Source organism: Coregonus clupeaformis, chromosome 9 (assembly GCF_020615455.1).
Source record: "Coregonus clupeaformis isolate EN_2021a chromosome 9, ASM2061545v1, whole genome shotgun sequence".
In the NCBI taxonomy this organism is placed as follows: domain Eukaryota; kingdom Metazoa; phylum Chordata; class Actinopteri; order Salmoniformes; family Salmonidae; genus Coregonus; species Coregonus clupeaformis.
In genome coordinates, this window is record NC_059200.1 from 24677124 (window position 1) to 24690649 (window position 13526).

The following is a 13526-nucleotide window of genomic DNA, read 5'->3' on the forward strand; positions in this document are numbered from 1 at the left end:
GGGAAATTAATGGGAGAGAAAGCTGTGTGTGTGTGTGTGTGTGTGTGTGTTGGGATGTGCTTTACAGCAGGTGTGGGAGTTGTATGTGAGATCTTTATGAGAAGCGTTAAAGACCAAGGGGCTTGGATTGGGTTGTCAGAGATGCAGGTTTGCAGATTGAAGCAGAAAAAAAATATATAGAACATTTTTTATTGTCACATACACCGGATAGGTGTAGTGAAATGTGTTGTTTGACAGGGTCAGTCATAGTAGCACAACGCCACTGGAGCAAATTAGGGTGAAGTGCCTTGCTCAAGGGCACCGTAACAGATCTTTCAACTTGTTGGCTTGGGTATTCAAACCAGTAACCTTTCAGTAACTGGCCCAACACTCTAACCGCTAGGCTACCTGTCACCCTAGAATGCTGTCAGTTCATATTTTCCATGAGTGAGAGTGTGTAGGGGTCTACGTATTTAAGAGAGCACGCGTGTACACTGTCTGTGCGCATCATGAAAGGCATGCCTTTGTTTACACTGTCTGTGTGTGTATTTAATGATGCACACTGTAACTGTTCCAATGTGATATTGTAAATAATGCTTTCTTGATCTAAATCCTTCACCCACCCAACCTTCTCAAAGTGTTCTTTATTCTAACACACAGGAAACGTAATTTAACACACCCAGAGAACAAAGTCAATAGAAAACAGTCACCTTGACCATAAAGGATAGTGTACTGGAGTCCTGGTTTTCAGTAAATTGTTTAGTTGACACTTATTATTATTTATTTTTTACAGTGTGTGTGTTGTCATCTCACCCATAGGTTACACAGATGTAAAAAACAAAAAACAAAAAACAAAAAAACAATCGTAACAATATCATACTCACGCTCACATACTCATTTAAACGTGAACATCAATATGCATGCACCCCTCGCACACACGCGCGCATATACACTACACTCTAACCCCCCTGTTTCCTCTTTGTGGAAACGCTGTGCTGATAGTCCTGTCTGTCATCCTGCGTTTCCTTTCTCTCCTCCCTGTCTCCCGCTTTTCCCCTTTTATCTCATCTCATCACTGTGCATTTTTAGGGGTCGGTTTAGGCTCCTCGACAGAAATGGAACCTTGCTGTTTCTGCCATCATCATCATCATCTCTCTGTCTCTACCTCCCTGTCTTTTCCTTTCAATCTCTCGCTTCATCCACCTCACCCATTCCTCACTCTCCCTCCATCTCTCTATCTCTTTCATTCTCGTCCCCTCTTCACAGCTTTTTTCTTTCCTCATCTACCTCTTTTTCATTCTCTACCTTTATTTCTCCCCAGTTATTCATTCATCCCCCGTTCATTTTGAGGATGTGTTCTAAGTCAATTTACCCAGTAAAATATGGATTAGATTAAAATGGTCTGATGTAAAATGGTCTGATTGCCCAACTGTCCAACTGTAATGTCAGGATGAGCCTTCCTATTACTGACATACAGTGATGTGCTCTTGGGACATTGGGCCAGACGGACATTGTAGCACAACATCTTGCCAGCCCAGAGAAGGACCCCCTAGGGAATGTATGTTCATAGTGTGCCATGGCCTGGACAGTGTACGCCACACCACCTGTTGCCATGTTTTCAGGCCTCTGAGACCAAGCCACCCAACCACCTGGCATGGGTCACAAAATGTGACTTTACATCCTTTCTTTTCTCACGTGGGAGACATGTCGAGATATCAGGGGAAAACGGTACTGATCCAGTGGGAACATTTGGCACATGAGGCTATAATGACGTTGAATTCTGGTTGTAACATGTTGTTTTTTTGGTTTAGAAGATGTTTTCATAACCAGATTACAACTGAACCATCTCTGTTGCAGCCAGATAAAGACGTCTATTTTTCATGACGCTATCAAGGTACCCAGATTACAACCAGATAAATACGTATTTTTCTGGTTGCTAAAAAGACGCTTACAAAATATAATTTTCCAACCAGTATATAACCTGACCACGAAGTTAAAATAAAACAGCATAATGACGTCATTGCAACCAGTTTGCCGGCTGTTGAACGTCTCAAATTGTTAAATCCCCTTGAATTAGCTTCCTGAAGATGGTAATGTTGTATCGCTGGAACTTCTCACTGGCCTAAGAGAGCAAGCTGCTGTCCTACATATGTTTTCCTTCTCTGGTATTGGATTTGGGTCAAGAAAGCACAGACAGAACAAATCATTTATGACAAAATCACGACAGCTGTGATGGAAACAGGATGTTTCGGTACAGTTTTATAAATACAGACATAATTTGTTCATTTGATATGGTGGAATCCTTTTGTCAGTAAAATGTATTATGTGAGAAATGGCGTTGGAAATGCCTTTATGTGCAAATATTGATATAATAACTATCATATCGAAGTAAATTTGGAGTCACACGATGACATGGTGTGTGGTCCTCCCAATACGACTCGGGAAACCTTGCAGTTTATTAGGCTACAGATGAAATAAATTATGATGAACTTCACAGGGTGGTGAAAGTGCAAGGTATGAGCTTGATGCTCCATTCCAATAAATATCGAGGGTCTTATTCTGGTAACATGATGATTGATGCTTGACTGCCGTTTGACAAATACAAATATTCTCGCTCTTAGCCATAATAATCTCATCATGTATTGTAGACTAACCTACCTGCACTGTATCTGCAACAGTTTTGTGACAAAACTATCACTAGAGTTGAAAATGCGATGGAAACACATTGAACGTTTGATTTTTATTCTGTACATGAAAACTTAAGCGAAAAAGTAAATTTTTTGTGCACAATGTCATCACGCACTGATATTTATCCGCAACAATTCCGTTTGGTGGTGTGGTATCTGAGGAATTTATGACTTTGCTAATGGTTTCAAATGGTTTTAGAGGATGTTGACTAAGCTTAAGGGAGCATCTGGGGAGTAGTTCTATAGGGGCACCCTAAAGCCGAGGAAGTCTGTTAGGTGGCCTCCTGGGATTGGTCGGTAGGGAAAACACCCATATTATGTTACATAGGGCATAGGATATAAATACTTGGTTAAAACAAAGGAGGACAGAATAACATATTACAGATTGGGGTCCGGTTATTCTCCAGATATCGACAGATATCTGTAAATTGACGCTGAAATACTTTGATATAATAAACCTTTATAATCAAAGGACAGTGTCAGCGGAATTCTTGTTCTCACAGCATCTCAGCATAGTTTTCTCGACACCACAGTGGAAACACCACTGGTTGGAAAATGCGCATATTTTCTTTATTCAGATTTTTCAATATTCGCATGAAAATCTGTCGCCAATTGGATATATACCTAGCTACACATTGCAAAAGTTGTGAGTAATCCAGCTAGGGGCTAACTTCAAACTGGGAGGTAGTTTGTTAAAAATATTGAGCCTGGGAGTCACAAGGAATCTTCCCTTAAACCTAAAGTCTCACTCCGCCTCACGGAGCTAATGCCCAGGCTTTTGCTCCGGAATCCAACACAGTTCTGTGGTGCACAGAATACCTTGGTTTGATGCGCTGTCGGAAACATTACTGTAGCTAGCTAGCAGCAGGATTATCTGTAGTATAGCTAGCTAGCTATGAAGTAATATGCTTATAAGCACAAATGCACTGTAACGAGCTAACCAGCTGGTTCAATTTGTTTGGTAGTTAATGTACAGTGTCACATTTTCGGTCTAGTAGTAATATAGTTTATATATCCTCAAAGCTCTATACAGGCAGTTGCAAAAATATATATATATATATATAAAATATATATATATATATTTTTTTTAACCTTCCATTATGATCCAATGCAGTGATATTCTCAGCAAGCTTCACATCAGACAGAGCTTGCAGTAGGCTCTAAGACTTAACTGTTACATAGCTGTAGCCACTGGCTGTCCAGCTATCTAGATTTCTATTGTAATGTAGCCTGGCACCTGTGAAAACATATTGTTCTGTGAATGGCTATCTCGTGCCCCTGCTATATGGGGTCTTGTCTGGTCAGCCTACTTATTAGAGGGGTGGGCTCAGCTCTAGCCTGGAGTCTTGTTTAGTGTTGCTCACTGTACCACAGCTAATATGTTGCACACAGTCCCCACTACATTTATAGTAGGATTTATGGGAAATATTTGATGGGCCGATGTGTGTGTGCATGTGCACGCTCGTGTGTGTGGTGTGTGTGTGTGTGTGTGTGCACAGGTCTTCGTGTTTGTGCTCACGCACGTGTGTTTAGTGGGTCATTATCAAATATAATGAAATATTTTCCCAGGAGAAACCTCTGTAGCGAGAACCTTAATCTACTTCATAAATTACAGTTATAAACACACGTAATACAATGTGTACCTACCTAGAAGCTGTTCCTAGGAGATGTTTACTAAATTGGTCTCTCTCTCTCTCTCTCTCTCTCTCTCTCTCTCTCTCTCTCTCTCTCTCTCTCTCTCTCTCTCTCTCTCTCTCTCTCTCTCTCTCTCTCTCTCTCTCTCTCACACACACACACAACAAACACACCACTATTGCCTCTATTCCGCCTGGCCATATAAATATTACCACAGGAGAACCCATCACTATTGCCTTATGTCTTGCTGTGCCTGCCTATAGATTATGTGCCTTTGTTCAGTCATCTCATCGCTCTATAAATCCAATCCCCTTTGCTGTACAGGTATCTCTTCTCTCTCTCCCATTTGCTTTGCAGGTATCTCTTCTCTCTCTCCCATTTGCTTTTTTTTTTCTTATTTCCTCTCCAGTTCCCCCTTAAACGCCCTGATACACTGATTCTACTTATTTATCACTTCACTGAACCCTAACCATGGCATTTCCTGTCCTCCGCTGCGAGGAGGTTGTTCCCCTCCCTCCCTCCCTCCCTCCCTCCTCTCGCCTACACCCACCCCCCACAGCTCTCCAGCTATGTGTCTCATTGTCTTTTTCTATCTCTCTCTTCTCTCTCTAAATATATCCACCCACCCTCTCTCTCCACCCACACATGTCTATCTACCTTCCCCCCTCCTCACCCCCATCCCCCTCTCCCCCTTCCTCTGTTGGTGGCTGTGCGTGTACACTGTCCTGTCGGATAAAGTTAGCCATGCCCAGACAATCTAATCTGACACGCCTTTACATAACAATTCAATCTGCAGCACTCTGCCTGCATCCCCTTAAAAAAACACATACACACACACACAGCCAAAACTCCAAGGTGCTTTATTTTAATTAAACATAATTTGTAAGATCACGAGAAATCAAATATGAAATATGTAACACAAGCCTTAGCCTCTCTCATCTCCTCTGTATATCTGTTATACCCTGTATATGTACACTATATCCCTTTTCATCTCTCAATGTCAACATTGGTTAGGAAGCACAGAGATCAAACATGACCTTTGCGCCTCCACACCGCATCTCGCACACTCACACTCACTCTGTGTTTTCATGTTGGCAGGCCCCGGACTGAGGTAGGAACCTCTCTAAGGTGTAGGCCCGGGGGAGAGGTAGGAACCTCTAAGGTGTAGGCCCGGGGGAGAGGTAGGAACCTCTCTAAGGTGTAGGCCTGGGACTGAGGTAGGAACCTCTCTAAGGTGTAGGCCCAGGGGAGAGGTAGGAACCTCTCTAAGGTGGAACCTAGTAAATCTGAAATAATAACAACGGAGAGTTATAACCCGGCTGACATTATTCCGCTGAACACCTTCACCTCTCCTGGCTGCTGATTTATCTGTTGTCTGCCAATAAAGCTTTGCATGGAAATGTCACATGAGGAAAGGCTGGGCCTCCAGAGTGTGCCGAGCATTAAGAAGCACTGGATTCATTAAACTGTCTGTCAGCGTGACTCTTGATCTGAGGTCAGTTTGCAGACTGAATGGGAGGGAAGAAAGTGAGGGTAGGAGGTAGAGGAGGTGGATGAGAGGATGAGAGAGAGAAGGTGAGGAAGGATGAGAGAAACTGAGAGAAAATATGAGGATAATGGGAGAGAAAGAGAGGATGAGAAAAAGAGGGGTGGAGATAGGATGAGAGTTTTTTTTAAAAACAGGACAAAAGGGAGGAATGGCAGATGAAAGAAAGGAAGGGAGTGGGTGGAATTGGGTTGACATGGAGGAGAATGAGGGGAGGGTAATGGTCCTGCAACGAGTGGAACTTGGGAAATCTGTCAGGGTGAAGGGTGAATGAAAAACTCTCTCGGAGAGAAGGAACATTGAGGAGAGACAGAAGGAGAAATGGGTAGTATGACCATCAAGGTTATGAAATAGTTTCGATTAAAGTTTGACCATAAACAGGAAAAAAAAATGCATTGGTGGAAAAAGTACCCAGTTGTCATACTTGAGTAAACGTAAACCTACCTTAATAGAAATTCACCAAGTAAAATACTACTTGAGTAAATGTCTAAATGTATTTGGTTTTAAATATACTTAAGTATCAAAAGTCAATGTAATTGCTAACATTTCCTTAAGTATCAAAAGGAAAAGTATAAATCATTTCATAATAAATTTTAGTCATTTAGCAGACGCTCTTATCCAGAGTGACTTACAGTTAGTGAGTGCATACATTTTTTCATACTTGCCCCCCGTGGGAATCGAACCCACAACCCTGGCGTTGCAAACGCCATGCTATACCAACTGAGCTATTATTAAGCAAACCAGACAGCACTAATTTATGGATAGCCAGGGGCACACTCCAACACTCAGACATAATTTACAAACGAAGCATTTGTGTTTAGTGAGTCCACCAGATCAGAGGCAGTAGGGATGACCAGGGATGTTCTCTTGATAAGTGTGTGAATTGGACAATTTTCCTGTCCTGCTAAGCATTGAAAATGTTACGAGTACTTTTGGGTGTCAGGGAAAATGTATGGAGTAAAAAGTACATTATTTTTAGCAGACACTTTTATCCAAAGTGACTACAGTCATGCGTGCATACATTTTTTACATACGGGTGGTCCCAGGAATCGAATCCAATATCCTGGCGTTGTAAGCGCCATGTTCTACCATCTGAGCTACAGCATGATAACTCTAACGACAAAAAAAATTATTCTAATTCAAGCAAATGTCTGTCCTCCCACTATAATGTTTCAAGGCTGTGATGATCATTCATTATTTATAAAGGTCCATCCACATCCAGCACGATAACTATAACAACAAAATCATTATAATTCAAGTGAATGACTGTGTCTCCACTAAAGTGTGTTTCAATGTAGCGACGATGAAGTATAATCTTTAGCAAGTCTGATACACGCTCCTCAGTGAGTCACATTTAAGCAGATCATCGGTACATAGATCCACACTGCAGCGGTAACAAGGAAGTAAAACAAGGATGAAATTCTGGTTTCCACATCCACTAACTAATACACATCAGTGCAGGAGCCCACGGTTCCTTCGCCATCCCCTCCTTGGGCCCGTCAAGCGTGACTGTAATCATAATTCATCCTAATAATCATGCTTTTAAAAGGTTGACGGCGGGGGCGTGGAATTGACAAAGATGTTCCTCTTTAAAAAAATAGAAATACGAAAATAAGTAAACGTAATTAAGCCCCATGGGGTCCCTATTCCCTAAATAACCGCTAGGCTGTGAGGCAACACTAATTGTCTCTGGCTCCGCAGAGAGACCGTCAGACCTCAGGAAACTAGGCTTGCTTCTTGTCACAAAGCATCTTGTTACGACTGGACATTTGTCAATCACTGAAAGGATATGTTTAGATTTTATTTTATCTCTTCTCTCTTAATGTCTTATTCTGTTTCTCTCTCTCACACACAAACACACACACACACACACACACACACACACACACACACACACGCACACACTCTCTCTCTCTCGCTCTCTATTTCTAGATAAGGTTAATGCCTAAATGCCTGGGGGTGGAGGGGGGCGCTGATGACTTATCTTGTCTTATCTCTTGTATATCTCTCTCTCTCTCTCTCTGGTCACCTCAGGAACCTGGGCTATCCTGTTATCCAGCAAGATGAGTGGAAGATGAGTCACTGAGAAAAGGTATCGGAAGAGAAAAAAAAGAGAGAGAAAACGTGAGAACGCGAAAGAGAAACACAACGTTGTCCCACTCCTTAGCAATCCAATCTCCCTCCAGCCCCGTGGGACAATACTGAGTTGGTTGGAAGGGCCAGCCTGCAGATTCGGTGATTGGAAGGATGGACAAAGTGTATTCAGGGGAGTCATGCCTATTCGCCGGTAGATACCGTGCCCCCATCACGATTCCATCTTTTGGGATATTATTTGGACTACGTTGGAGCTGACTGTATCCAGGAGTCATGCAACAGAACTGTGTGACTTATTTCATGTGAAATGTCCTCTTTTAGATGTAGATATTGTATGAAGGAGATTTGAGCCATGCTTTAAGTTGGCACTTGCTCCCATGTTTAATGTGCTGACATCAATTATACTTTTAATGTGACTATATAGAACGGATCTATAAGGAAATCAGGACTCTAAGTGGACTATTATCATAAATTAATGAAGTTCTTTGGACTATGAGAATCCGGTCACCCTGAAGACTTATTTTATGATGCTGAAGTTCAGGATACAGTTCTCTCTATCTGTAGTCTGAGCAAAGTACAGACCGTCTGGCTTTGGTTACATCTCTCAGGAAGTCAGATAGCCAGAGCAACACACACGCACACCTGAGAAAGGACTAGTCCTTTGGAGTGCTGCAGAAGGGGGATGACAGGACAAGCAGCACTGCAGTGTGACAGTTATCTCCAATCATCTCCATGATCACTCAAACCAACAAACTACAGCTGTCTCCCCAGATCTGCTTGGTGATGGCACTCCAGCTCAACAAATCCGATAATACAGGTCTCCCATTGTCATAGAGAATAAGCTAATAGTCAACAGACAAATTGCATTGAGATAGATAGAATAGAATAGAATTACTCTCTGACAGTGGATTTCACACATTAAACGGCCTGCAGAGACTGTGGATGTCGGGGGGAAGAACAATACGCCACAGGAGACATGGTGAGCAAAGAGACTAATCACTTGGTCACTGGCCAACACACCAACAGCAAGACCGCCGACAACCTGCCTGGCGCCATGACTGTGCGCTCCGTGCTGCTCAACCGCGACTCGCCGGATATCGAGAGCCGCCTCAAGCGCCGCCGCAACCGCACCCACCAGGTCCGCTTCAAAGACCTGGAGGATGGACTAGGCGGCGGAACCACTGGAGCCAAGAGCTACCAGAGGACTGCCGCTGAGCGTGACAGCCCCCACCCCTTCCGAAAGAACAGCCCCACAAGCCCCATGGCCCCCCAGGGATGGCTAACAGAGGCCTCGGTGGTGGGGGCAGTCCGAGGGGACATGGCAGACACCATTGAGGTGGTGGCAGCGTTTTTGGCTCGGGCGCCCCCTCACCCGCTCACCCCAGGGCCGGTGCGCCGCTGCTGGGCACCACCACCATCACCCCCGCGGCCGTGCTCCCTCACGCTGCCCCTCTCCCGGAGGCAGTGCACTAGCATGGCCATCCAGACCTCCCCCCGCCTCCAGAAGCCCAAGCCCTCTGTGCTCTCAAAAGTCTGCAGCGTGGGGGACTCGGTGGGGGTGTATGGGGACAACAAACAGGACAACGAACATGATGAGTACTACACTACCCACAACTACCTTTCAGAGCCTGCATCCAGAGATGGAAATGGCCCTGGGTCTAAGGCTAAACAGGGATTGGTGGACCAAACCCAGTGCCTCAGGACTACTGAGGCTAACGCTAACTCCCCTGCTGTTGGGAATCACATGGACTCTTCCTGGCATAACTCTTCTTGTTCTTCCCCTCCTAAACACCAGGGGAGTGCAACTCCGTCCCAAGTGAGGAGGAGAAGGCGGCGCATAAACCGTGCTATCAGTGACCCAGGGAGGGAGGTGTCCTACTGTACCACCCCGATGCAAACGGACAGTCCCTGTGTCTCCCCCCCTAACACCCCACCTCCCTCGACAGTACAGCCCTGCACCTCCCCACCTCCCTCTACTGTGGGACCATCTACCTCCTCACCTCCCTCAACTGTGGGATCCTCCACCTCCCCACCTCCCTCTACTGTGGGACCATCCACCTCCTCTCCTCCCTCAACTGTGGGATCCTCCACCTCCCCACCTCCCTCGACTGTGGGATCCTCCACCTCCCCACCTCCCTCGACTGTGGGATCCTCCACCTCCCCACCTCCCTCGACTGTGGGATCCTCCACCTCCCCACCTCCCTCGACTGTGGGATCCTCCACCTCCCCACCTCCCTCGACTGTGGGATCCTCCACCTACCCACCTCCCTCATCTGTGCAGCCCTGCACCACCCAAACACAAACTGACAGTCCCTCCACTTTCCCACCTCCCTCGACTGTGGGACCCTCCATCTCCTCACCTCCTTCTACTGTGGGACCCTCCATCTCCTCACCTCCTTCTACTGTGGGACCCTCCACCTCCTCACCTCCTTCTACTGTGGGACCCTCCATCTCCTCACCTCCTTCTACTGTGGGACCCTCCATCTCCTCACCTCCTTCTACTGTGGGACCCTCCATCTCCTCACCTCCTTCTACTGTGGGACCCTCCATCTCCTCACCTCCTTCTACTGTGGGACCCTCCATCTCCTCACCTCCTTCTACTGTGGGACCCTCCACCTCCTCACCTCCTTCTACTGTGGGACCCTCCACCTCCTCACCTCCTTCTACTGTGGGACCCTCCATCTCCTCACCTCCTTCTACTGTGGGACCCTCCACCTCCTCACCTCCTTCTACTGTGGGACCCTCCATCTCCTCACCTCCTTCTACTGTGGGACCCTCCATCTCCTCACCTCCTTCTACTGTGGGACCCTCCATCTCCTCACCTCCTTCTACTGTGGGACCCTCCACCTCCTCACCTCCTTCTACTGTGGGACCCTCCACCTCCTCACCTCCTTCTACTGTGGGACCCTCCATCTCCTCACCTCCTTCTACTGTGGGACCCTCCACCTCCTCACCTCCTTCTACTGTGGGACCCTATACCTCCTCACCTCCTTCTACTGTGGGACCCACTACCTCCCAAACTCAGACTGTGCCTCTCTATGCCTCCTTACCTAAAACTGTGCCAATCTCCACCCATCCACGTTGTGCAACACCCCCACTAGTGGTTCTGCCTTGCACCTCCCAGACTGAGTCCACCTGTACATCTCCCCCCAGAAAATCAGTGCTTCCTCCGACTGTGCTTCCATCTAAAGCTCAAACCACTCCACATCACGCTATACAAACTGAACCTGTCCCATCCTGTACCTCCCTGATTCAAATCAAACCAACATGCACCACCACAACTACAACCACAGCCTCAATTCCAAATTGGCCCACCCAACCACCAACTCCAACGATAGTCCCCGACACAGCCCCAATTTGCCCCAACCCAAAACCAACTCCTGTTCTAGCCACCTACACTGCCCCATTTTGCCCCACCACCCCAACCCCAACTCCAATGATATCCCCCTGCTCAGCCCCAACTTGCACCACCACCCCGACTCCAACTCCAACAATAGCCCCATACTCAGCCCCAACTTGCCCAACCACCCTGACTCCAACTCCAACGATAGCCCCATATTCAGCCCCATCTTGTCCCACTACCCCAACTCCATCTATAGCCTCCTACTCAGCCCCAACTTGCCCCACCACACCAACTCCAACTATAGCCCCCTGCACCATCCTAACACAAACTGTCCCACCCTGCTCCTCCTTAAATCAAACAGTAATCTACTGCACCTCTCCACCTCCAACTGTGACATCGTGCCACCCACCAACCCAAACTGCCCCTCCCTACATCTCTTTAATTCAGACCATACCACCTGGGAACCCCCCATGTCAGACCATACCACCCTGCTCCTCCCAACCTCCAGTAGTTCCTTCCTACTCCGCCCACATTCAAATCCAAACCATAAAATACTGCTCCTCTCCCTCTCGCATCGTAAAAAGCGGCAATTCCCCGCCTCCAATGGTAAAATCCTACCATACACTTCCAACGGGTCCATCTTGTGCCACTCCCACAAAAACTGTGCCCCTCTATGCTTCCACATTTCGGCCTGCACCCCCCTACACCCCCCCACCTCAGGCCCAACACTGCAGCACTCAGTACAGGAGGGTGATAGAGTGGGAGTGTAGAGGGGAGAGGAGGATACTTCCACCACCACCCCCGCCTCCTCCCCCGTACACCCCACGTAAGGAGGGGGTGAACTGCACCTCAGGCTCGGCCCACCGGGCACCCCTGCTCAGGCGGGCAAGTGAGAAGGAGAAGTCAGGGAAATCAAGGTCACCTGTGCATTGTCCCCGAGCCAGTTCTCTGAAACACAGAGCTCAAACACCCCTGGAGGTCCCTCTGAAGGGGAACCAGGGGGACCAGGGCTCTTCGCCAACCAAGGCCATCCCCAGACCCACCTGCCTGGGCCAGGCTCAGGCTCAGCTGGGGGCTCAGCTTGGGGCCCTCCATAAGATGCTCTGCTCTGGGCCCAACACCCCCAACAGCCAGCATGCTCTCCCCCCCGGCCAGTGCCCCTCCGGGGCCCGGGGCTGCTCTGGCTCTGGAGGGGGCTCCACGGCCAGGCCCCTGACCTCCACCCAGGCAGACACACTGAGGCAGGTGCAGGAGATCCTGGGGGGGCTGGTGTCAGGGGCCAGGAGTAAACTGGATCCCACCTGGGTGGCAGAAAAACTGATGGGCCCCAACGGGCCCCTGCACGACATCCGCAGCCTGCAGACCCAGCTGCACAGCCTGGAAGGTGTCTTGGAGACCAGCCAGAATACCATCAAGGTCCTGCTGGATGTTATTCAGGACCTGGAGAAGAAGGAGGCAGAGAGAGAAGGGTGAGTGAGTCCCACTGAGCCAACACAGATCATCGGCAATTACCTTTTTGTTCCCAATTAGGGCTCTGAATATGACCTGACAAATTAAAATTAAAGGGCGATGACCATGAAAAACTCAAGACCATACATAATGCCTGCTTGGGGACAATGTTATAATTATACAGTCGCGTATATTCATGGATGCCAAGAGAAGCCATGCTTCCCCCAAAAATGTACCAAGGAAATAATTGATATTTCGTCTCTCTGTGTTTCATAATTTTCCTTCAATTCGCAAGAGGCTGAATGTATCTCACTGGAGAAAGCATCTGAGCGAGCAAAACAGCGTCCCTCTGTCTCTGTATGTGTAGGCCATGTATCTGATGCTGTCTGGTCCAAAAGAGTATGACATAGTTGCTGCCCCATAGCATTGAATGCAAGGGAAGCCAGTGAGCATTTGGCCTCCTTTGATCCAAAAAGTATCAAATAAAAGCCAATCAGCGTTGAACTAAACTGAGCGAGCTCAACTGTGAATGGTCCTGGTGCACCCAAAAGTATCAAGGGAAGACAGTTTGGATTTGGCTTCACATCAATCACATCACATCAAAAGATAAAACTTGAATTGTTGCATCTCGTTGTGTTGTTGTCCTCCGATGGCTAACTAGGTAGCTAAAATTGGCCATTTCCTAAATTAGCCATGGATGGAGATAGGGATTTGGACTTTTGGACTTGTGGTGTTACTTAATTCTCCGTACTGGCCAATGATTATAACAGCGATTCTGATCCAACCATAAATG

The 13526-nt window shown here is 47.1% G+C and overlaps 2 protein-coding genes across 2 annotated transcripts in view; both read left to right on the forward strand.

Annotated features, from left to right (window-relative positions):
- Positions 1–11130, forward strand: part of LOC121574531 (mucin-5AC-like) — an 11836-nt gene extending 706 nt beyond the window's left edge. The window contains exons 2-3 of the mRNA XM_045222761.1: positions 7882–10183; positions 11095–11130. Coding sequence (XP_045078696.1) covers positions 8918–10183; positions 11095–11130 — 1302 coding nt within the window. The 5' untranslated portion in view covers positions 7882–8917. The remainder of the gene's footprint in view (positions 1–7881; positions 10184–11094) is intronic.
- The window catches only part of LOC121573518 (mucin-5AC), a 47974-nt gene continuing 45315 nt past the window's right edge, over positions 10868–13526 (forward strand). Inside the window, exon 1 of the mRNA XM_041885570.1 lies at positions 10868–12753. Within this exon, the coding sequence (XP_041741504.1) occupies positions 11378–12753 (1376 nt within the window). The 5' untranslated portion in view covers positions 10868–11377. The remainder of the gene's footprint in view (positions 12754–13526) is intronic.